Genomic DNA, 24,889 nt, shown 5'->3' with positions numbered 1-24,889 from the left:
CCTCATTTGCTTGATACTCACTGTGTCCATATTGAAATGGACTGATGCATACTTTAGTGCAAATTGTGGTGTGCATCACATCTAAAGTCAGCAGTTTTTGCACATTACTAGTTGTTCACAAGTACAGTTGGATCAGGGGGCCGTGGAATTCAATGCTAGTAGTGGTCACTTGAAGATCTTTATGGGACCCTTTTTGCATTGGCAATTTTCCAACCCACCTCCTTCAACTTTATCAGGCTGTGTGTGCACATGTATATCTTTGCACTTTTTCACCAGAGATCGCTCCCAACTTTATCTGGATTTAGCTATTCATCTTATACTTTAGTGCTGTATAAGAAAGGGTACTATAAAAGACTATTGCCCCTCTGAGATTTCTATATTGCTATAAGAGTGTACCCTCTTCTATGTCAATTTAGCTCCCTACCCAGAGAAAACCAGGTTTTACACTTGCTGAATAATGTTGCTAGAGCTATACCTTCCTTGGTGGCCAAATTTCTTTTTTTAGCTTTTAAGCGCCGCAAGACTATAATTGACTGTATTGATATGGGGCTATCTGTTTAGCCCATTTTAGTGTTGGCTAAGCTCTAAAATCTTCTTGGATGTTTTAACTGTGTACTTTTTTCTGACTGACGGTCGAATAAAAGGTTGATGATGATGCTATAAGAGTGAGTGGAAAAGGAAATCAAAAGGGGACTGATCGGTGGGGGTGCTACGTTTTCAGTTAAAAGACTTGAAAGAACAGAAATGGTAACAAATTTTAATTATTTACTTATAAACATTTGTTACTGTCAAACATAGACTTATCCTGATTCTTATTAAAAATTGCTTTCTACCTGTTGTAGAGTAGGTGCATCACCCATATGGAAATACCTAAGAGTTACATTGAAACTTGAATAAATTACCCACAGACTTATTACTTATCTTATTACTAACTTTAGTTTATAGGTTATAGGGATCCCTGACCATTAGGTCCAGTTGTGGCCGACTCTGGGGTTGCGGCGCTCATCTCGCTTTATTGGCCGAGGGAGCCGGCATACAGCTTCCGGGTCATGTGGCCAGCATGACTAAGCCGCTTCTGGCGAACCAGAGCAGCACACGGAAACACCGTTTACCTTCCCGCCGGAGTGGTACCTATTTATCTACCTGCACTTTGACGTGCTTTCAAACTGCTAGGTTGGCAGGAGCAGGGACCGAGAAACGGGAGCTCACCCCGTCGCGGGGATTCGAACCGCCGACCTTCTGATCAGCAAATCCTAGGCTCTGTGGTTTAACCAACAGCGCCACCCGCATCAACTTTAGTTTACCCCCACCTTTCTTCAAAGTCCATCAACCTCTCTTCCAAGTCCATCAAGAGATCAAAATCCTCTCCCCTTTTTAGAGATTATGTGAAATCCACCCAAATTTCAACATCCTTTTAAATATGCTTTTTATTAGTTTTCTTACTTAACACACACAAGAAATTAAAAAAAATATAAATAACAAAAACAAAAAAAATCCATCCATCCATAAATCCATACATTCTTGCAAAAGAACTTATGCCACCATGTTCTTAATTCCCAGTCCTTATCTTCCCCAATAGACTTCTGTCTTCCTCAAAGCGGGCCTGTCTTAGCTGTTTAATAAACTGCTTCTTTAATCATTTTGCCATTTCTTCTGTTATCTGAATACTATACTTATAATCCATATTGTGGTTTACAAAAATTAATCAAAGCATGTCCAGGTTTTAATTTGAGGGCACTGTTTTTTAAAATATTCTTTATAAATTTCCCACTCCTTTTGAACTTTCGGTTTGGCTGTCTCCTAATTGTCTCTGTCATTTTTGCCAGTTTGAAATATTCAAATAATTTATCCTGCTATTCCTCTTTTGTTGGTACTAATTCACCTTTCCAATTTCTGGCAATTAATATTCTTGCTGTTGTTGTAGTATGTAAGAATATTCTCTTTTTTCCCATTTGGAATATTTGAATCTAAAATGCCTAAGAGGAAGGCTTCTGGCTTTTTTATGAAAGTTTGCTTAAACATTTTTTTCAATTCCTCATATATAATATCCCCAAAATTCTTAATTTTTTTGCAACCCTACCACATATGAAAGTGTCCCTTCTGCCTGTTTACACCTCCAGCACATATTAGATCTTGTTTTATACATTTTGAATAGTCTGCTGGGAGTTATATACCACCTGTAAAACATCTTCAAAAGATTTCCCTTAAGTTTATAACAGGCCGTAAATTTCCATTCTTTATTCCATAATCTTCCCATGCTGATAGTTGGATATTTTTACCAAAATCTTTACCAAATTTCAACATCTTACAGCTCTTTACACACAAAATAGCCACATCTCTCCTATACTAAAGAGGCTCCTCATGAGGCCGGAGGAACTTTGCCCAGCTACTGTTTTATTGATTTAATGCTGTACACCGCTTTGAGGTTTTTATTAAAAATATTAAGTGGTATAGAAATTAAAAATAAATAAATAAATATGCCTGTAGACTGTATTGCCATTGCAGGAGCAAAGACAAATATGTAGGTCTTTCCCACCTCATTGATAATTCTTAGGGGAAAGATGAAGTTCCATGGCTAAGCAATTACACTGGCTGTGCCACTGCCTAAGCAAAATGTTGGTGGAATGTGGCATTTGGCACCGAACTATCTTTATTCCCCCAAACAATATAAAGCATGGATAGGATAAGAGGAGATTAAGGGCAGACTAAGAGGAGATATGATTGCCATCTTCAGATATTTAGGGTTGTCGCATGGAAGATGGAGCAAGCTTGTTTTCTCCTGCTCTGGAGGCTAGGACCCGAACCCATGGATTCAATTCACAAGAGAAGAGATTCCGACTAAACATCAGGAAGAACTTTCTAATGGCAAGAGCTATGGAACAGATTCCCTCGGAAGGCGGTGGACTGTCCTTCCTTGGAGGTTTTTAAGAAGAGGCTGGACAGCCATCTTTTATGGAAGCTTTAGTTGAGATTCCTCCAGTGCAGGGTGTCAGACTAGATGGCCTTTAGGGTCCCTTCCAACTCTACAATTCTTTGATTTTATAGGGAACCTATCACCCTCCAGATGTTGACTACAGCTCCCATCAACTCTTGACTGCTGGCCATGCTGGCTGGGGCTGTTGGGAGTTGGAGTCCAACAACATCTGATGGACAAGAGTTTCCCCATCCATAGCATAAAGCTTCTGACACACTACAGCTGTCTTCTATTGCTGCTTCATACCCCTCTGCATGAAGTTTCATCCTTGCTGGCCCATTGCTATAAGCATTAAATAAAAGTCTAGTATTTCATATAATAGGGACGCAGGTGGCGCTGTGGGTTAAACCACAGAGCCTAGGGCTTGCCGATCGGAAGGTCAGCGGTTCGAATCCCCACAGTGGGGTGAGCTCCTGTTGCTCAGTCCCTGCTCCTGCCAACCTAGCAGTTCAAAAGCACGCAGTGCAAGTAGATAAATAGGTACCACTTTGGTGGGAGGGTAAACAGCATTTCCGTGCGTTGCTCTGGTTCGCCAGAAGCGGCTTAGTCATGCTGGCCACATGACCCGGAAGCTGTACGCCGGCTCCCTCGGCCAGTAAAGTGAGATGAGCGCCGCAACCCCAGAGTCGTCCATGACTGGTCCTAACGGTCAGGGGTCCCTTTACCCTTTACCTTTATTTCACATAATAATGAAATGGGTTGGCTGTCTTAAAGGGAAACCCAACCAGCAGAACCAAGGGAAAGAAACAGTGCTCTTCCTACATCTGTCAGTAGTTTTATAGGGATTTTAGCCAACCTAAAGTCAGAACAAACCATGTGCCTGTTGCCAGATTTCTGTAATCAGCACATTATATTATGACCTTATGGGAAAGTCATGCTCATATTGTTTGAAAGCAAGTATTCCAAGACAAAGACCCTGGATGTGTGGCTAGGGCTGCTTGAAAGAATGAACACACACTACAATGGGGGGGGGGAGTGTATGTGTGTGTGTGTGGAGCCAGGCATTTAGAGATAGTCATTAGCACCATTTTGTTAACATAAAAGCAGGTCCTCAAACCAGTTTTTGACCTATCTCCACAAGTGCTAATGGGCCATGATACCACTTGCTAGCTCCAAGACAGCTACAGTTGTATAAACCACATGCTCACACCCTATTATAATGCTCAGGGGTGCACATTAGCATTTGCATTGCAACGAGATATGAACATCACCCCCATCCACACCTGACAACTGCGCAAATTGCCTTATTGTGAGCGAGAGTGCTTCCCTAGCTGTACACTTTAGGCTTATGTCTCCCCAGACCATTGGCAGACATATTGGTTCTTACGATACTCCCAACTGGACAAGAAAGCTTACAGTTGCATCAGTATTAAACTTCAGGGAACATTTTGTCATGAGACTTGTCAGCCAAAATTGTGGCTCACCTACAAAAGAGGACATGCTGTCTTCAGCTATTTTGGCATGGAAAATTAGTGCTCAGAAGGACGTTCTCTAGGACACAAGTCAGTTTGCAATTTGGAAAGATTAATCAAAATGGGGAGAAACATCCTCCGCACTCCAGTAATAAATTCTGTACAAATCATTGACCTGTTAAAACCAAAACTTTTGTGAGCAGTAGAGTTATCAACGCAGTACACCACGATGAAAGAAGTATCAATAGGGTGGCCTTTGATGAAGGCAGCTCCAGATGCTGCCAACAGTTGCCCCACTTCTGGAGTTGCTCCTCCGTAGAAACATCTGCATCTTTTAGTAATAGGTAATTTGGCCCTTCGATAGATGGTCCTATGTAGTTTGGTTTTCTGAAGTTAACAGGCTGGATGGCATCTTTGATTTAGGGTGTGACATATCCTTATTTGTGGATTAGTGCAAGTTGCTCACTCACTAAGGCCAGAAATGTATTTTGCTTTCAGGGCTAGTCCACGTTAAGAGAATGTAGATGTATTTGTGTTGAGACATTTGGAAACACCAAGATTAATAACACGATTACGATGTAAATTTCATTGGTCAGATGGTTACGGGGTTGAATGCTGCCTTAATTAAACAGGTGAAGTATTAGGTGCAAATGCTCCATTTCCTGATAGAGAAATCCCCCCTTGCTGTTTTTCTAATTCTCAACAGATACGATCATGAATAACCCACACATTTAAGCATGATCTCCCAAATAGGCAAAAATCATAGGTAGTGCTCATTCTCCCTTGGGAAGAAAGTTACATTGAGGCAATACTTTCCTTAGGACCAAGCAAAGTGTTGTAAAGCCATTGTAAGAAAAACTAAGTGTGTGTGTGTGTGTGTGTAGAGCCTTGTGCTTTACTTAGTGTTGGAGATGGATCTGAGTAACTCCTAGCTTTGGTGGCTCAGGAACTGCAGGGCTTTGGTTTTAAATGACGATCCTATTTAAAATAGCTCTCTTGGACTGTAGTTTTTAAACAACTCATTTTTCTTTACTACAGGTTAGAGGTGGTAAAACCCAAGTAGGCCTGAAGAGGTTACCACTGGAATGAGGACATTGGTCCTATATACTAAAGCATTTCTGTACAAATTAAAAAGAGCACCGTCCACTGAGAGAGGTTCTTGTGTGCAAAGCCTATAAAAAAGTATGGGAACTCTGCAAGAGCACCATAGTTATTTTGCACAACTGCCACTTATTTCAGTGGAGATAGCACCCTAAACAGGAGAAACATTTTCTCATCTGTATATCTCTACATCAGAGTAGATAATTCTGGGACATATGGGAAAATAGTATTAGCTAGTATAATGTGCATCCATGTAATGATCTATATCTCAGGAAAGGGCTATTTCTGCTGAATATGTAATTTGGAGGGGTTATATTTGGGGTTTAATTTTTATTCAGAAACTCCTCTGGAATATGTTGGGGGAAAGGATGAGAACTGGTAATTTTCACACCTCGGATGGTATTCAACAGTCCTTAAAAGTCCTACAGATTGTAATACCATTGTGAAACACTTCCATCTAGTGGAAGATGAGGAAACTGCATGCTACTGAAATAAGGCAGAATACTAAAAATTGTACTTGCATTTCCATCCCACCTCCACCCCAAAAAAACCCCAACTTACTTTATAAACACACATCATCATGTTGGACTGCTCTCCACTCCCCCCACCCGAGATGTTTTTGTGTGCTCCATGAAATCAAATTAGAATTTTTTTGTGCTTGTTGAACCCATCTCTAAATTATTGAAAGCGAAGTGACATTCTAAGATAAGCGAATTACTTATTCATTGTCTTCAATCTACAAATTCAAATTGACTATGTATATTTTTATGCCAACTATTTTTATTTAATATTTGGGCCCCATTTCTGGCTCCTGCAATCTTGATACTGTACAGCTGATTTTGATAAATATTGTACAGACACCGCAAGCAGTTTGCAGATCTGCAGCTGAGCTGTTTTATCAACCACTGGGAGAAAGAAATAATGGACAATGTTTGGCCTTCTACCACAATGCACAAGCCATGCTCGGAAGCCCAATTTAAGAGCAGAGAGGCTCAAGTGCTAGGCAATTAAAATACTTATGTCCTGTAAAACCCATAAAATTGCCCATCATTGCTGGATTTGGGACCCTTTTTGGCTTATGCAGAAGACACTCTTGTTGGTGGATGAAGCTGTAAGCTATAGTCAATACCGTGCAATTATTGTTAAAGAAACATAACCATCGAGTGGTTCTACATTAATTACAAGTACCAGTTTTTAAATTTAAAAATGCTCGTGCTAGGCTTGCCAAAAAGGAAATGGATTTTACTTCAAAATGACTTGAAATAAAAGCAGATGAATGCTTTCCCCTTGAATGTATAAGCATTAAAACAAATACATGACATCACTATCCTTGCATTTCCCAGTAATTTTTTCCAGGATTGAACTTTTGTGGCTGCAAAGTTAATTTTTTAAGGAATACCAGCTGCACTTCAGCATTTTTAAAAAGAAACATAACCAACTAGCCACCCTCAGGCTTGTAAGCACTGAGTAATAATATTACTGTAAAAAGAAGGGTTGCTTTTGCTAATTTTCTGTCATGACTGTTTTAAGACTTTTCTATACTTCCTGTAGCTGAAAAAAAAATGCTTCTTTTCTTTTATGATCCACAAATAAAAGTGAATGTTAACAAAGTGGGCCTAATGAACCTGAAGCAAAATCAAACCCAAGGTTTAAGGTTTTTAAAGCAAATCAGAATTCAACCCAAACCTCCATTATAACAAATCTGAGCAAGTTCCCAAATAGTTGGTTCATCAGGTGCTCAGATTTTTGGGGAGGCAGCAAGAAAGGGCCCCCAGCTGTTCACGCTGTAGAGAATCAAGCAAAATATACTGCTATCCAAGAAGTCGCCCAAGAAGAGAGCAGAGTTGGAAACAGAAGAATAACTATTGCTCCCAACATTTATATTGGGCTCCGTTACAAACCTTTTTCTCTTAGAGAAAGACAGAGAACTAAACGCACAGAAATTGGTGCCAATTTGGAATTCTCAAAGCCTTATATTTTAATGAATAAACTGAGCATGACTGATTTTTTTCAGTCAGAAAGGTCTGGGTGGTTAAGACCTTGGGTCAATTCACACAATCATTGGCTACAAATCGCATGCACAACAGATGGTAAGGGGCCCATACGCACAATGTGTGCACAACAGCCTGCCTTTGTGAGCAAGAAAGCCTTTGACAGAACCAAATGTAGTTCAGCAACTCTGGCAGCATGTTTGTGTGACATATTTGCATACATATTACAGACATATACATGCACTGTGCAAAACCTGGACAGAGATATGCAGTTAAAATTCAGCTCTTAGCATTCCAATTACTGTACTATTGTGCAGAAGTTGAGAGGCCTGTATTTTGTATGATTATTTACAATGTAAATGTCTGCAAGGTTTCCTTTCTTTTTGTAGGGGTTTTAAACACTAAAATATAAATAGCCAACTTAACAGAAATATTTGCTTCTGCCCAGAAAAATGTCTGAACATTGTATCCATAAGTAGATTAGAAAGTGAATAGTACAGTATATAGCCATGTGCTTGTGGCACAACTGTTTTAAGGAGGAAAATAACTGTGATTCTCTCTCTTACCTGCGGGTGACATTATTGAACCAAGTGAATACGGAAGCTGTACATCAGCTATGCATATTGTATTTAGTGTTCTTTGGAGAAAGCAAGAATATGTTCTCACTCTTAATGCAGTTTTTTTTTTTAAAAAAGAAACCTATATGCAAATTATGAGTTATAGAACAATATAGTTTCCAGAGGACTCCTAATACGACATTCTTAACAATGCTATAGGAGGTGATTCAAAATAGTGGAAATGGAAGAAAATTATTCAAGACACTTACTGAAGCATTTTAAATTGCTGGGTTATGAGGCACTAACTAACCACACAGAACATAAGTAGCTGGAATCCATTTCTTCTCTTAAAAATGTTTTAGAATCAAGAGTAAAGATCAGGTACAAAGTTCAAAACAGACTCAGTGGTACACTCTAAGCCAGTGTTTCCCGAACTGGGGTCTCCAGCTGCTTTTGGACTAGAATTCCCTCATCCCTGACTTCTGTTTCTGCTAGCTAGGGATGATGGGAGTTGTAGTCCAACAACAGATGGAGACCCAAGTTTGGGAAACACTGCTCTAAGCCAGATATCCAGAGCCACTGTGGAGTCACATTTGAGTGGTCACCTAACGTATCTCTTCAGGTTCCAGGGTGTGGGAGAATTGGCATGAGAAACAAAATACAACTTTTTTTTGGGGGGGGGGGTAATTTTGAGAGAACCAAATCTAATTCTGTCTCAGCTGGCAGAAATACTCTGTTAAGAGCCTAACAGGATGTGTCTGTGAAAACTGGCCCATCAAGATACATCATAGATCTGAGGATAAGAACTCTCCTTTGCATCCTCCTAACCTATTATGGAGCAACTATTTCCATAATCTTTTCAAGTTTGAGTGTAACAATGAACATAGCTTGCTTACTCACCGAGGGAAAAGGAACAAGAGTGATAGATTGGGAATGTTTTCAGCAAAATTAGCCGGTGTCGGCCTGGAAATTGACTCAGATACATTGACAGGAAAGGTCAGTGTTAGTTCAAGAGGAAAGAAGAGAAAAGGCAAGGCCTATGTCATATATGCAGGAGGAATAAACGAACAGCAGAGTCTGCAAAGCACCATTTTTGGCACTGATGTTAAAAACGGCTATACTATAGGACAAATTCATATTAAAGGGGAGGGGTTACAGCTCAGGCCTCAATTTCACACATAGCAGAAGTAAGAAGGGCCTTTGTTTACAAGGCTAGACAAAAGCTGCTAGATGGCAGCAGGCAGAAAGAACCAATCATTTGAATTTGTGTAAAGTGGCTTCATGTATTTCATGTTTCTTTTACAAGGCACCTGTAGTCCTGCATTAGGAGTTTTGCTTGTCTTCTGCCAATGCAATGTTAGCTACTGGCTTAAAAAAATGTAAGTGCTGAACGTTCAAGAAAGCGGGGTACAAATCTTCTGAAACCTAAAACGTAGCAATTTAATTAACTCTGCTTGGCGTGCGAGTACATGCAAAAACACTATATTATAAATAATTAGTGGCTGGAATCTAAAGAGCCATATGTAGTGTACTGCCCAAGGGCTTTTTAGCTTCCCTGTTCTGAGGTGGCTAGGAGGAGTCCTGCCCCGTGGCACCTTGAAAAGCAACCCTATGAGCCATGAGGAACAGGACACAGGAAGCAGGGAATTGTCAACCTGTTACCCTCCACACACACACACACACAGCAGGTGAGCTCCAATATATGAATATATAGGTTTTTTAAAACGCTCTAAAAACATATACACTTGAATAGAATAGTTTAATATCACTTTTGTACAGCATTTAAAACTCAATATATATGGCTCAAGGCAGATACTTGTTTTTAAAAAAGAACCAATAATGTTTACATGTACCTTATGCTCTATTTGCAAATCTTTACAGTTCAATTCTGATCTTTGTAAGACCTTATATACAAATTTGTGTATGTAAATAGATGTGTATAGACAATACATGATTAGGAGGAGTTACATTTACAAGCATCAATCAAAACTGGTACTATAAAAATGTGAAAGCCAGCACTGTGTTTTTGTTTTAAGGGATTTTTAAAATTCTCAACAACTGAAATAGTTTGTGTCCAGTCAACGATCATTTTAAAGCCTTTTAACAAATGATGAATGAGATCTGTTGTAATGTGTGGTACACCGTTAAAAGTAAAGTTGACTTTCAGGTGTCCGAACAACTCTGTTGGCAAACCATAATTATACTGGAAAAGCTCTGCTAAAATGAATTAAATATGTTATTCTTAAAAATAACAACCAAAACAAGTACTGCATATAAATTACAAAATAATGAAAAGCTTGTTCTTTAAAATTAAGGCTGAGGGAACTTACCATACTCAGAAGCTACATCCCTTTCACTTGTTTGTTTTAAAAATCATCGTCACCAAACTGAGAAGAAGCTGTTACTTTTTAAATCACTTTACCTCATACCCTGTTATCCCATGTAATCAAATGGAATCCAAAGGGCAGTCTTGCCATTTCCTTTCCTCTGTGCCCTAGAAAACCATACCTAAAGGTTGGGGTCCTTTGAAGTGGCTTCTCACTAACAATGAGTAGCTACTGCTGAAAGGGAAATTGGCACACATGTTTAGACACCCTTGTGGTACACACAAGCCATTTGCATGAGTGCAGACATGAGTCTCTTTGGAGATTAAGCATCCTGAGGGTTCAGTGGCAGCAAGAGACCTCTTCTAAGCCTCTTGTTCTACAACTTGAACTGTGCCCAAAGAATGGCTGCAAAACAGGGGTGCATTTTTAAAATTATTCATATAAAATGACACATCACTACCCAAGCAACTATGTCCCCATTTTCCAAGAATTTCGCTTTAAATATATTTGGCCTAGGTACTGCGACTGCCTACTAAACATTAAACATTTATAGACTCCAAGAGCTAAGAAATATGACCAGCAAGGTTAATGCAACTCCTTCGATGTTGAAGCATGGTTTTAAAATGAAGCTATTACATGCATGCAGAATGAATTAAATTTTAACGACTGAATTTTCTGACTCACCCCACAGCTTAAAATATGCGTCTTGGACTGGACTTCCTTTAGGTGTGAATTTGCAGCTTCTTTAGGGACCAGTGACTACATCACCCAGCCAAGAACTGTCATTCCATGATAGAGGGAGCAGGCAAGACCACTCCTCTGAACAGTATATATAAGATATTTTGGGAACCGGGCACCCTTCTCACGGGATGATTTGCAAACTTTTACTTACACCCTAAGAGATAAACATTTAGTGAACTGAGACTTCATGAATGGATTTACACAATGCCTTAAATATGCAAGTAAAAGAGGAAGACCTGCATTTATTCCATTCACCACAGAAGGGCAATCTTGGCTGGGTGAGCATGTGAAGACTTCTTGTTCCAAGGCTCCATGTTTTCCAGATGCCAACACAATAGCCAACATAACCGTTACAGTGTTTATTTCCTGCATTCCATAAGTTAAGCAATAATTTATACCCAATGGATTCCACTAGGTGAAGCTTCCCCTAAGCTTTTAGGTAGAGACCAAAGTAGATGTTCCCATTTTGGGGCTTCTTTCTGCTCCCAGATGTTTAGAACTTCATCCTCTTCAAGTTGTTTTCCTTCAGAACAAGAATTTTGCATACAAGTGTCCTGAACATTTGATGAATTCTGTCCCTGTTCAAGTTCAAAACTTATAACGAGTGACTTTGCTACGGAGTCCAATTCTCTGTGGTTCACAGAAGGCTCTGGGATTGTGCAAACAGGATTGTCTGCTGTATCAGTAGATAATACAGATGGGTTGCAGAGAGTGTTAAAATTCCCAGTTAAGATGCAAATCTTTTCTATGAAATACCTAAATGGACTTCTGTTTCTATATGAGCCTGTGAAAAACAAAGGTTAAAAAACCAGTAAGTTAAAAATAATTAGGAAGAAATTTGAATAATCTGCACATCGTTTGAAGAGACTCAAAAAGGAATAACAGATTTGTACACATAGCTTATTTTTGTTTTTCATTAAAAAAAAATGTTCAGGAGGCTTAGAGAATGATTGCAGAAATATGATTGTTTACCTTACTATAATTTGTTCCACAAGGTGGGGATATGTTCATGGCTTCCACTGGCAGAATCAACCATTGACATAGCATAAAGTGCTGCACTTGAGGCACCCAGAAAATAATACTGCATGCAAGCTTTGTTCAAGTATTAGGTATCCTACTACATGCTTTTTAAACTTTAGATATTAAGAAGGGAGAAGGGCTGCCATTCATTGTAGAAAAGGATTGAATGGCGAACCTTTTTTCAATCTGATGGTTGCATTCCCTAATAGGCATCCTTAGCTAGTAGAAAAGGTTGTCAAGAACAAAGACAGTAGCCAAACAGAGCTGACCTTAATAAAAACAAGTGTATATTACTTATCATAGATGCAGTGAGAGAAACTGCAGGGATCTAAATTTTAAATACACTGCATACAGAAGAAACAATGATGTTTCTGGTCGGAACACCATGAGGTCCCCACAAAATTCTCTCTTCACTCACTTTGCTACCCTCTGGTGAAGCTCTAGCAGCAAACCTGCTTTCTCGTTGTTGGCTTCTGCTTTCAGTCAGTAATATGAAGTTTGTACACTCCATGCCAGGCCTATATCTCCATCACAGTCACTGATTTTAGCATGAGAAGGACCACACGATCTAAGCAACTTTTACAAGTTACCAATGAAATGTGGGAATGCTTGCAGAAAAGCAGTTCTGCAACAGCAAGACTAAAGAGCTAATGTGAATTTGGCCTTGATCAAGGAGGCAATAAGTTTACTCAGAAAGAAAAAAGATCACAATGACCATTTTCCACCATAGACATTGTAAAGCAAATGGAGGACTCTGGCACCAACTGATGTATCTCTTTAAGCATACTCTTAAAATGGTTTTAAAAATCCAGTCATTTATCACAATACCTTATAACGAAAATTAGCATACCTTCTAATGAAGAAGTAACCATCCGACAGACTTGATCTATGCAATGGTGTAATTCCAAGAATGCAACAGCTTTGCTAGTTGCTTTCTTTAACTCCTGATCAACACTTTCTTCAGTCCATGATATATTTGCTGCTACTTTCTGTGGCAATTAATATAATGGTTTTCAGAAAATGACAGACAATAGAAACAATTTTATCCCTGAGAATACTGTCCCTTAGGGTTGCCTATCATACTGATTTTGAAAAACAAGTGGCCTTGGTTTTTCAAGAACTATGTAGGTCTTTTAAAGATCTGTAAAGATGCAACCTGTGTCCAATAAGGCACTCTTCACATATTACATTGTTAGGTAAAAAAAGGACCCCTGACAGTTAAGTCCAGTCGCGAACGACTCTGGGGTTGTGGCGCTCACCTTGCTTTAGTGGCCGAGGGAGCTGACGTTTGTCCGCAGACAGTTTTTCTGAGTCATGTGGCCAGCATGACTAAGCCGCTTCTGGCAAAACCAGAGCAGTGCACAGAAATGCCGTTTACCTTCCCGCTGAAGCGGTACCTATTTGTCTACTTGCACTTTTTTGGCGTGCTTTCGAACTGCTAGGTTGGCAGGAGCTGGGACTGAACAACGGGAGCTCACCCCGTCGCAGGGATTCGAACCGCCAACCTTCCGATCGGCAAGCCCAAGGCTCAGTGGTTTACACCACAGCGCCTCCCACGCCCCTAGATTGTTAGGTATATATATATAAATATAGGGTAGCATCTAATTGTGTCCTTCCACTGACATGGGCCTCTTAGAAAATTTTGCTAAAGTGGAACAGGGAGGGAGGCATTTTTGTTTAATCATAATTATTTGGCAGTTCCCCCTTCCCTATATAGCCCCTCACACTAGCTCCCACACGGTTCCAATGAGATTTGAGATAGAGTGTGCATTTGGGGCTGCGGATGGGGCGGGGCAGGGCGTGGGGGTTGGCAAGAAGCACCAGCCTCTTTGTTCCACTAAGAGAAGTGGATCAAAGTGTCTTCCATCCACAAAGTGACACAGTTGGATACAACCCATAACGTGTAAATTGAGGAAGGAGAACTTCTGGCCTTCCATATATTGTTAGGCTACAGTTCCCACCATCCCTGACCATTGGTCATGCTGGTTGGGGCTGATGGGAGTTGGAATGCAGCAACATCTAGAGCAGTGTTTCCCAAACTTTTTTGGGCAACGGCACACCTGTTTACTGAAAAAAAATCTCGCGGCACACCACCATTAAAGCCCCGCCCCGTGACGTCAGCGCGCAGCGTCACGCCGGGAGGGACGCACGAAAGTGAAAGTTTTTTCCCTCCCCCCTCAGTCCCTCGCTCGGAATTCAGCTCGTTTGGGGCATCGCTCCGGCTGCTCCCTCTCCCGCCGCGCAGGAGCGATGCCTCTCTCTGGCTCTCCCTCCGCGCAGGCTGAGGGAGGGAGGGAGGTGCGCGTGTGACCCGTCTCTGCTGGGAGACCAAACCCAGCGAGGCAGAGTCGCGCGGAGGCGCCCAGGCAGCGCTGCCGGCTGCGAGGAGGAGCGCCAGGCAGCAGCAGGAGGCGCGGCCTCTCCTCGCCGCCGCCGCCCCGCCTCTCGCCGCCCGACTCGCCCGCCTCCCTCCAGGCATCTCGCGGCACACCAGCCGATGTCTCACGGCACACTCGTGTGCCGCGGAACACCGGTTGGGAAACACTGATCTAGAGGCCCACAGGGTTTCCCATCCTTGATGTAAGCAAATCCTGGAAAACCCATTTATTGTTGGCATTGATTGACTAAATATCTCTTCTGAGTGCTCAAACTTCAAGAATAACAGGAAAATGTTTAATTTCATTTGAATTTCACTGTAATATGTAAGCAACGTTATACTACTCTGCTAAGTCCAAAGTGAAAAATGTAACTAAGCAAGAGCTCCGTTTACCTTTTTACAACCAGCTATTATATTTTCAAGGATTTTAGCCAAATCCATAGCTTTAGTCTTTATTTGATTCTGAACCTGCAAAGAAAAGTGTGAAGACGTTTTAAATTATTTTCTACTTAAATTTAAACCATAAACATAAAACAGTTTCTAACATAACACAAGCTGAGATATGCAGAAACTTTGGCCTGGTTCATGAATAATAGCCTCTACAATGTTTGGGATGTAGCATAGTGGCTGGAGCCCATTCCCCTTTGTCACCCAACAAATGTAACGTTCTAATATCAACAGGGAAAGGGGAGAGAAGTGTATATTGGGGCATTGCACATGTGGATATCCACACAGAACGCCCATTTCAGACATTACAAAATTTGTGTAATGCAAGTGAAAATATAAAAGGTTGCCCCTACTACTGTACCACCATATGAAGGGGATCACAGCGGTCAGTGACCTCATTTACATGCAATGCCATGGCAAACCATGGTTGTGCTAATGAGTAGGTACCACTGTAGTAGCATTTTGCATCTTGGACAATATATTTTGGAATATCAGCTGTCATAAGAAAAATGCTTCCCATTTTGCCACTTACGATTCCTTGTTAATTTTACAGCATAATTAAACAGAGAGTTTCAATGCATTTAAGATTAACACTTTAGTTATCCCCTCTTAATGCTACAGTCTGTCTGCCAAGGCAGCAAAGACCAATAAAAAAAAATGGAAATATTGTTCACTACAGACAGCATTCTGGTTTTGGTTTTGGTTTAATCTACTGCCCTTGTAGCAGACACACTGGTTTAAAGAAGCCAACAATTTAACCTTTGAGCAGTCAACAGTTTCATTATGCCATGTGTTTTAAGTGTTTCTGTGGTATGTGTAGCTGTGAGAAAAAGTGTAGTGCAAATGCTGATTATATATACACAAGTCTGTAATGAATATCACCAGTTGCAAATATAAACAGTGTGAAGCTTAAAACTGCACTATTAAATTTGTGACATAGTAAAAAATATGCTTCCCTCCTCATGCATAAAGGATAGTTTATAATTATCCCCACATCACCTCATTTTGTGGATACCATTTTAAGAGTTCATTCCACATTGCCCTAGATTTTTTCTGTATGCAGTTTAAAAGGTGTTCCAGTCCAGAGACCATTCCATCACAGATGTCTGGTATGAACTGCTTCTGAAAACAAGAAGAGATTTAAAAAAAATAAAAATTAAGCCAGTTACAGTTTTTAGAAGTCTCATCATCTGAAAGGGCCACAGATTCCCCATCCCTACAGTGGTCTGTTGGTACTTTCTTTATCCATTGTGTTGCATCCACCCTATCAGATCTTTTTATCCACAGATCTGCAAAACCATGGTTTGACTTACTGTGACATGTGAACTAGACACTTCTGTCTCTGTCTCTCTTACCTTTGGGTTGCTTGCATCACTTTTATTTTCTGCAGAAAGATGTAGGTCTGAGCCAGTAAGTACCACCAAGTGTCCTGTGTATTTTGCCATTTGTTTCAACATCTGCATTATTTTCTTTTGTGCTTCTACTACTACTGAAGACAAATCTGAGCAACCGCCCTGAGAAAACAAAAATACAGTTGTTGCATGCATCTTTATGATGAATTCCTATTCATATTGTGACAACAGTACAGTCATACCTCATGTTGCGAACGCTACGGGTTACGTCTTTTCAGGTTGCGTCCCGCAGCGACCTGGAAGTACCAGAAAGGGTTACTTCCAGGTTTCAGCGCTTGCGCAGACGCACAAAATGACGTGATGCGCATGTGCAGAAGCGGCAAATCGTTACCCACGTATGCGCAGATGCGGGTTGCGTTCCATTCAGGTTGCGAACAGGGCTCCGGAACGGATCCCGATTGCAACCAGATGTACTACTGTATAGTCTTGTTCCAGCATCAGAAACATGACATTATAATATTTGCAGTGTACACTGATAGATAATACAGTTTTGGCCAATGCAGTCGCACCTTGGTTTTCGAACAGCTTAGTTCTCTCCCAAATGCCACAGACCTGAAATGGCTGTTCCAGTTTGCAAACTAGTTTTGGAAGCCGAATGTCCGACGGGGCTTCCGCGGGTTCCGATTGTCTGCAGGAGCTTTCTGCAGCCAATCAGAAGCCGCCCTTTGGTTTCCGAATGTTTCGGAAGTTGAACGGACTTCCGAAATGGATTCCGTTCAACTTCCAAGGTACGACTGCACTTCCAATTGTTCTCTTTCATTCCTAAAGGATGGCCATAATAAGAAAACTTACCCGTAAGAGCAATTGCAGATACGCTCCCAGGTGTTTTACACTCTCCCTTAGTTCAACATGAATCATTACAAATTCTTCATTTTTTCGAAAACTGTTCAGCCAGTGCTTGGTTAGAACAACAAGCTGTTCGAAAGCTGAACTAATCTTGATGCTGCAGGACTGAGCAGTGTAGTTAACAGCGAAAACTGAAAAGATAGAAAGAAGGCAAATTATTCTGGACTGAAGGAAATGTGCATTTGTAAATAAATTATATGAGGTTCAAAGCTAGAACTCAAAAGGGGGCTACTAACTCAGCAATAGAACTTACAGTTCTCTTGACTTTGTTCAGCTTGCTCATAAGCCTTTATCAAAGCAGAGACTCCAGCGTAAACATTAAACAATGTTGCTAAAAGGCTTTGTGCTATGCTCTCTTCCTCTTCTGTAGTCTGTCCCAAGACATCCAAAGCTGAATCTATCAGTTCCTTACATATGCCAGGTAGAGATGATTCAGGTAGGTCTGAGCCCAGGCTGCCCAGTTTATTTGCTGAGTCTGTGATGACAGAACATTGTGATGAAGGCATACGTATAGTTAGACAAAATGGAAAACTGGACTTAATTGTGAAGTGCTCTTCTAGTTAGCTGAGAGTGAAGCATACAGGAAAGGGTTAACTTCCCTTACAGAAGTCAGGGGGTCTAGTCTAGAAATCAGTCTAGTTTTGACTGTACCTTCTAGAAGAGATTAACCCTTTCCTGTATGCTTACTCCTCCACTGAGTAAGTCAGTATTCTGATGGATCTTTTACCCTACTTTTTAAAATACTGTACAGAGTGGAACTATGACAAATAAGTAGAGCCCTTTTGAAAAAGCAGGTTTGCTCTTTGTAAATAATGATGATGATGATATAATAATAAATAATATAAAACTAAATATGACTTGAAAGAGAGCAAGATATATTTCTTTAATGAAATGATTTATATATTGCTCTTCATTAAAATTGATCCCAAAACAAGTTACAATATAAAAAGTAAGCAAATATTACTAGTAAAACCAGCTCATCATTGCATATAGTAAACTGACAAATCAGCAAGGGCAGGTTGCCTACTCCACATCTGGTTTGACCAAAAGTGTAGGTAAATAAGTGTGCTTTCAAATGGCACCAAAAACTCACCAGTCAAATTTGTGAAGGGAGGGCATTCCACAACCAGGGTGCCAATATTGAGAATGCCCTCTCACGTGTTGCTGCACACCTGGCAAAAATATATAAAGGAACACTATCCCCTATAAATATGGGAATATTAAAAAAAACACTAGTTTTTTTAAGAAAAATCGCAAACCACTAAAAATGAACGCAACATTAAATATAGCTTTTGAAGGTGACAGGATTATAAGTGCATACACACCTGATAGGTATGAATTGTGCAGTCTCATCTTTACCTCAGACAAACATCCAGAAATTCTTTTGCTCCTCCTCAAACTTCTATCGAAATTGACCAAGTATGGAAGGGGAGAAAACAAAGCAGCACAGGTGTTTTTAAACTTTTGTGGCTTCCACTAATTTTCTAAAACTCATGCATACATTTATTTACATCTGGTTTCTAGTGAGAAACACTATTCATTTATCTTGCCACTGCAGGATGAACACAGCAACAGTTCAAAGGACGCTGGAAACCATCCCTTTCTAAATATATTAATCTGGGCTTGTACTGGCTCCCCCAGCAGAAACCTTGGCTGCCCCATTTTTCCCTTTATTTTCCCCCCGAAAAAACTAGGTGCGTCCTATGGGACGGAGCGTCCTATGGGACGAAAAATACGGTACTTCTCTATAGATATTTTTTGTAAAGAGGCAGGATTTAACATTAAATTCAATCTAGAAATTATTTACCTCCTTGAAGAAATAGAAGAGATGGATGCATTTGAAAAATCAGGTTCCCATTCATCAGTGGGATCATAAAAAATCTCATCAGCTTTGTTAGTATTGTTCGTCTGGAAAGGAAAGAAACCCGTTTCATTAAATGTGTTGGACAAGGGAAGGCCTAAATCCTTCATAAATCTGGAAAAAAGCTGTTAGCTCCAAAACAAAGTCTGTTATGTGGGCAGCACAAGAAGAAAAAGATATTGCCATCCCTTAACTTCAGGATAGGGACTGAAGTTTGGACCAGAATCTTCTCTCTCTCTCTCTCTCTCTCTCTCTCTCTCCCCACTACACCCCTGATCCTTTGGCTAAATCCTCATCAGCTAGGCTTTCCTGCAAACACCTTATTTCTCCATGCTTCGCTGCACTACCCTTTCTAAACATTTTTCCTCCAGATCTCTTTCTCTGTTCCACCGCTGTTTGCTCCTCCAGCATCTTCTCCCTTGCCTCTGTCACTCTCCAAATCCCCAGCTTGAGGTCACTGACCTCTGCCCTCCCCTACAACCATAGGCTGTTCTGTGAAGTGTCGAAACCAAACCCCTCACTGGGTTCCAGGGACACTGACACCCAACCAATTCTGAGTCAGCAGCCTTTGGCAACATGGACAGATACTTATATTGGATGTGGTGTCTTTTAAATCAGATTTACTCAGGCAAATCTTAAAACTGCCTTTCTCATAAAAGCAATATTTTAGGAAGCAAATAATGTTTTATTCCCAAACAAACCTCATAGACTTCTTTCATTGCAGCCAATTTATCTTCAAATTTTTCCAAACTCCAGAATGTTGCAACACCAAGCCTGATGTTACGGACTTGAACTTGAAGGGAATGGCCAGGACCACTTTTATTATCCATTGCATCATGCCTGATAGAACAAACAAATCAATTTACTCCCAGAACATGAAGTATCTGTAATTACTGGATGTGTCCCTTGATTACCATTATCTTTCTGTGGTGTTGGGGTACTTTACACACAGATTACAAGACAAAACACCTTACAAATAGGTGCTTGATTTTGGAATGAAAAAGCCTGCAACTAGCCAGGAACATTATGTTAGCCTTTTCAGAAAAAAACACGAGTACAGGAAATCTCACTGAATTTTCACTAAACCCTTGTCCTTCCAGAATCACATTTTCCCCTCTTTTTTCCTTTTCTTTTTTAAGAACTATACGTTCTTAACAGAAATGCTATATTTGATTATTCAAAGGAAGTAATCAAATCACAGAACATAAGAAGCATATGCAGTACCACTTCTAATATTTTAGTTAAAATACTTACCTACAAAAAACTGTGTGTTTCTCCAATTTACTGCTAATAGTGTTGGCCTCCTTGATCATCATGGACAGCTTCAAAGAATTCCAGTTTGGCTCTGCTAATTATATATTTTTCAAAGAAAAAGATAATGGACTTTTCTTTAATTACTGGTTAATAATTATGCAATCAGTCATTGAACTGGTAATCCCTGAAATTCTTTTTAAATTCTATACAGGACAGGACAGGACAGGATGACTTTTGTATTTATGAGGAATGCACAAAAACATTTAGACTATTGTCCGCCCGTACTGTATAATTTCATACTGCTCCCTCCCAAGTCTGCTCTCATAACAGGTTTGGAAAGAAACTGATAAGCAGTATATTCCAAAGCTCCCAAGTGAATGGATAAGAAATGTGGGGGTGGTGGTGTTTTTTTTAAAGGGTAGCCCTCCAAGCAAACAGTGTTAGAAACTGAGATATGAAAACTAGGAGCCAAATGGTACCTCAAACCTAGTTTATGGCTGCAACAAGGGAATGTCTAGGTGTACATTTCTATAACAACAATGCAAAGCTGAAAATGAATGAACTGCAGCTAAAATATTTCGTTCATTTTTCACATGGTCTAGTCCTTCCCCTGCCCACCCCCCTAATATTCTTAAGAGGGTCTCTTCTCTAGTCTTCAGCTGGAGTAGCTGGAAGTGGGGAGGCAGAAAAAGGTCCTCCTTTCCTTCCACTCTGCAGTTTTACTCTGAAATCTTAGGCACTGTACTGCGCCCAGAGCTCAGAAATTGCTGGCGCTAATGAAATTCCCTGTCACAAAATGTGCCTAGAACATTGGGAGTTTCGAACACTGTAAGCAAATATATAAACCCTTAAAAAACCAGTATGCCCTCTCTCCCTAGCTGCAAGGAGAAGATATATTTTCAACACAGAGATGAAGAGGGCCTTCCTGGATTCCTGCTGAAAGAAAAGTCTTTATATAGACACTCTTACGTTAGTTTGTGGTTAACCACCATACAGGTAGCTGTATATAATAATGTAAACATACCTTTATTTCTGTTTCCATGAGTCTGCTGAAGCATTGCCACTTCCTGAGCAATTTTCTGCTTCTCAGCTTCCAAAGCTTCTAGAATCTTGGCACGACGAATGACATGATCTTCTAAAACCTACCACAAAGCAAGGGATTATGAGATTTTTCAGCAAAAGCTGCACAGCTTCTGAGATGGAAGGGGTGTTATTTAACACCATACACATAATATTCTGTTCAGGCTGTTGATCCTAAATGAAATAAATTCTATTAGTTACCTTGCCTTATCCATTACCCTCAAAACATATACAGTACACAGATATAGTTGTGAAACAATGCTCCTTTCATTTAGGCTTGAGGGGGAAAGCACAAACTGATTTTAGAAAACAACTAATTAAAACTAGGATGATTTTATCTAAGGCATGGAACCTCTAAGTACCAGCTGCTGGGGGCAAAATGACAATTATAAGGGATGGCCATCACTTTTATGCCATGCTTACAACTTTCCAGAGGTATAGCCGACTATGATCTGATTCAGCAAAGCAGATATTATTTTTTAAAAAACAACAATTTTAGAGTTACGTAAAAGTGACTCAGACAAACTTGCAACTATTAATCCTCAGCTAAGTTAATATTCCATTCACAGGGACAGATATGCCATTTTCTTTACTCTTCACATTTGCCAAGCACAATTTTAAAAAGAGGTCTTCGTTTCCTTCCAATATGATTGCAAATATTTTACATTGCAAAGAGTGATTACACAACACAGCTTCGAGGGATGCCTTCCATGGCTGTAACAGGCACATCAGCAGAGTACCCAAAGTTACATAAACTATCATTTCCCAAATATCAGTCGATCTCATGAAAGGGTAGAGCTAGAGGGCGCCTGTGACATAGTTTCTTGGAGTTATGCTGCATAGAATGTATAGATTCAGAGAAGCAATACTAGATCACAGTACACTGTCCAATTGATAAGACAAGATGCTAGGTTTTAGGTTTCGTTTTTTTAAATTTACCTCCCTGGCAGCCAATGTCTCCATTTCCAAGCGCTTCTTGTTTACGTGTACCTCTAGCTCAAGGCCCCGTTTTGCTTGCTCCAGCTCTTGAATTTTGTTTACAGCTATTTTATTATTCATTTCCTGCAGTTGTTTCCTCCGGGATTCTTCTTCCTAAGAAAACAAAAGAATTAATAATATGTGCCAATAACAAAAAATATGCTTGACCCAAGCAAAACCAGAATAAGCAATATTCTTTACTTGCTCACATAAACACACACACACACACACACACACACATTTCACAAAAATCTTGGAAGCTCTTTCATTTTCTCTCTCACTCTATTTTCTTCAGATTTCCATACATTCCTGGACCACCTCCAGACAAAGTAGTGACAGTGCTTTGGGTATACTCAGAGACAATTCAAACGCGCAGAAATAATTTTTAAATTAAAAAGAAAAAAGTTCTAAAGCTGAGCTGAAACTGAGAACTGAGTATGCTCATCCTTTTTCAGAAGCCAGCACCTAATCTGAACACTCTAATGCTATATATTACAGTGGGGAAGAGGTTTTGGAAAGATGAGGAAGAAGAACGATATCTTTTTACTTCCTGAAGATACTGTATTTGTGGGTTTTATATGTTGGAAGCCACCTTCGGAGAGCCTGGCCCTAAAAGATGACCTAAAAATAAGCCAAATGCATACATACATACATACATATATGTGGTATAGGATAGTGTTGGGAACCAAGATCCCAGAATATTCACAGTTGAGTTGCTGTCATTAGGACATGAAATTAGCTGGTAGAAAAACATAACAGCCGGATTGTGTCAATTGTTTCAGTTAGAGCCAGTGTGGTGTAGTGGTTAAGAGCACTGGACTCGTAATCTGGCGAACCGGGTTCGATTCCCCACTCCTACACATGCAGCTGCTGCGTCACCTTGGGCTAGTCACACTTCTCTGAAGTCTCTCAGCCCCACTCACCTCACAGAGTGTTTGTTGTGGGGGAGGAAGGGAAAGGAGATTGTTAGCCACTTTGAGACTCCTTAGGGTAGTGATAAAGTGGGATATCAAATCCAAACTCCTCTTCTTAGGGACAGCTCAGTTTGAAGAGCATTAGACTCTTAATCTTCCAACTCTACAATTCTATGATTCTAAGAAGGTTTTCATAAAAAAAACTAGGTGCCATTCTCTAACAGCCCAATTCACAACCAGTTATAGTAAACTACTAGAATGTAAGTGGATTTCACTCCATTAGCCTCCAGCTTCAGGACAGAGAGGTGATGTACAGTGGTGCCTCGCAAGACGAAATTAATCCATTCCGCGAGTCTCTTCGTCTTGCGGTTTTTTCGTCTTGCAAAGCACGGCTATTAGCGGCTTAAAGAAAAAGGAAACAAACTTGCAAGCCCATAGGGAAATTTGTCTTGCGGAACGACTCAAAAAACGCAAAACCCTTTCGTCTAGCGAGTTTTTCGTCTTGCGAGGCATTCGTCTTGCGGGGTACCACTGTACCATGAAAAACTGTCCTGTGCATATTTATTTATTCCTTCCCATCCTCAAGGAAGTCTCTAATGCAGACCGTCTGTATAAGCAGGGATACACATTTGAATGTATATCCTCATCTAGACCGCAGTGTACATGCGGAGCAGTTACATCTTTTGATGCACATAGCAATGTAACCCTATCCTCCCCATTCAGTGTTACTTTCTATGGGATCAAGTGTATTTAAAATACTTATTAATGACTCACCAGCTGTGTTTCTAATGATTTTATCTGGCTCTCATAAATTTTCTGCTGAGAACTAAGTTCCTCTTGGGCCATTTCTTTTGCGATTTGGATACTTTGCATCATTTCTTCCTTAGCTTTCAGACGTGCTTCTTCTATTTCTGATTCAAGTCTACAGGGTGTTTTAAAAACCAAGTTAACTGATAAAACCTATATCCAACTAGCTATGGCTAGTTTTCTATAGCATTTTTTTTAACACAAAAGAAAAGTAGTACAGAAACACACTAGTTATCCCAAGTCATTAATACCACTATCCTATATATCTCTACCCAGAAGTAAAACCCAGTGAGTTCAATGGGGCTTATTCTGAGGTAAGAGGGTGCAGGATTGCAGCTTAGATACTATTTCCAATCCCCAAACATATGCACACCCAAAAGTAGGAGCTTCAATCATCTTAATATGCTGTGCAGGACCTTTAAACAATCCTTTCACCTACATTACAGTATAAATACAAGTCTGAAAAGCACTACTTTTCCAAAAGTGAAGAGATTAGTTTTTCATATTTCAAAATAATTTTTTTCTGCTATTAGGAGACCCATTTGTTCCAAAGATAACATGAAGGAAGGCTACATGGTAATGTAACTTGTCTTGCCACTCATCGCTTTGCTATATTCCTGTTAGCACCATAACAAAATTTAATGCTACTTTTTGCATGAACACCAATGAAACTTACCATATCAGCTCTAAGAGCAACAGTGGGCTCTAAGTTGTCTAAACTTAAGCTTTTAGTGGCAACGGGATTTCTAGATGTTGATGGGAATTCAGCAAGACACCTTTCTTACATAGA

General features: G+C 40.1%; 1 protein-coding gene and 1 long non-coding RNA gene across 5 annotated transcripts in view; one reads left to right on the top strand and one right to left on the bottom strand.

Annotated features, from left to right (window-relative positions):
* Positions 1-6,020, top strand: part of LOC308587158 — a 31,840-nt gene extending 25,820 nt beyond the window's left edge. The window contains exon 3 of the long non-coding RNA XR_014008243.1: positions 5,425-6,020. This is a non-coding gene — a long non-coding RNA (uncharacterized lncRNA). The remainder of the gene's footprint in view (positions 1-5,424) is intronic.
* A 5,427-nt stretch (positions 6,021-11,447) lies between these two features.
* Positions 11,448-24,889, bottom strand: part of KIF14 (kinesin family member 14) — a 31,550-nt gene continuing 18,108 nt past the window's right edge. Inside the window, exons 17-30 of one of the 4 annotated variants that reach the window (XM_081194267.1) lie at positions 24,067-24,214; positions 22,340-22,492; positions 21,345-21,462; positions 20,321-20,414; positions 19,768-19,906; positions 19,013-19,113; positions 18,531-18,607; positions 17,459-17,680; positions 17,152-17,336; positions 16,303-16,461; positions 15,947-16,066; positions 14,894-14,968; positions 12,974-13,112; positions 11,448-11,887 (exon numbers count right to left, since the gene is read on the bottom strand). In XM_081194267.1, the coding sequence (XP_081050393.1) occupies positions 11,496-11,887; positions 12,974-13,112; positions 14,894-14,968; positions 15,947-16,066; positions 16,303-16,461; positions 17,152-17,336; positions 17,459-17,680; positions 18,531-18,607; positions 19,013-19,113; positions 19,768-19,906; positions 20,321-20,414; positions 21,345-21,462; positions 22,340-22,492; positions 24,067-24,214 (2,122 nt within the window). In that variant the 3' untranslated portion in view covers positions 11,448-11,495. Of the gene's footprint in view, positions 11,888-12,973; positions 13,113-14,893; positions 14,969-15,946; positions 16,070-16,302; positions 16,462-17,151; positions 17,337-17,458; positions 17,681-18,530; positions 18,608-19,012; positions 19,114-19,767; positions 19,907-20,320; positions 20,415-21,344; positions 21,463-22,339; positions 22,493-24,066; positions 24,215-24,889 lie in introns of all 4 variants that reach the window. The other 3 variants (XM_081194269.1, XM_081194268.1, XM_081194266.1) reach the window with 3 other exon arrangements.

Source organism: Podarcis bocagei, assembly GCF_964188305.1.
Source record: "Podarcis bocagei genome assembly, chromosome: 5".
In the NCBI taxonomy this organism is placed as follows: domain Eukaryota; kingdom Metazoa; phylum Chordata; class Lepidosauria; order Squamata; family Lacertidae; genus Podarcis; species Podarcis bocagei.
This window is presented reverse-complemented; position numbering and strand designations above follow the sequence as displayed.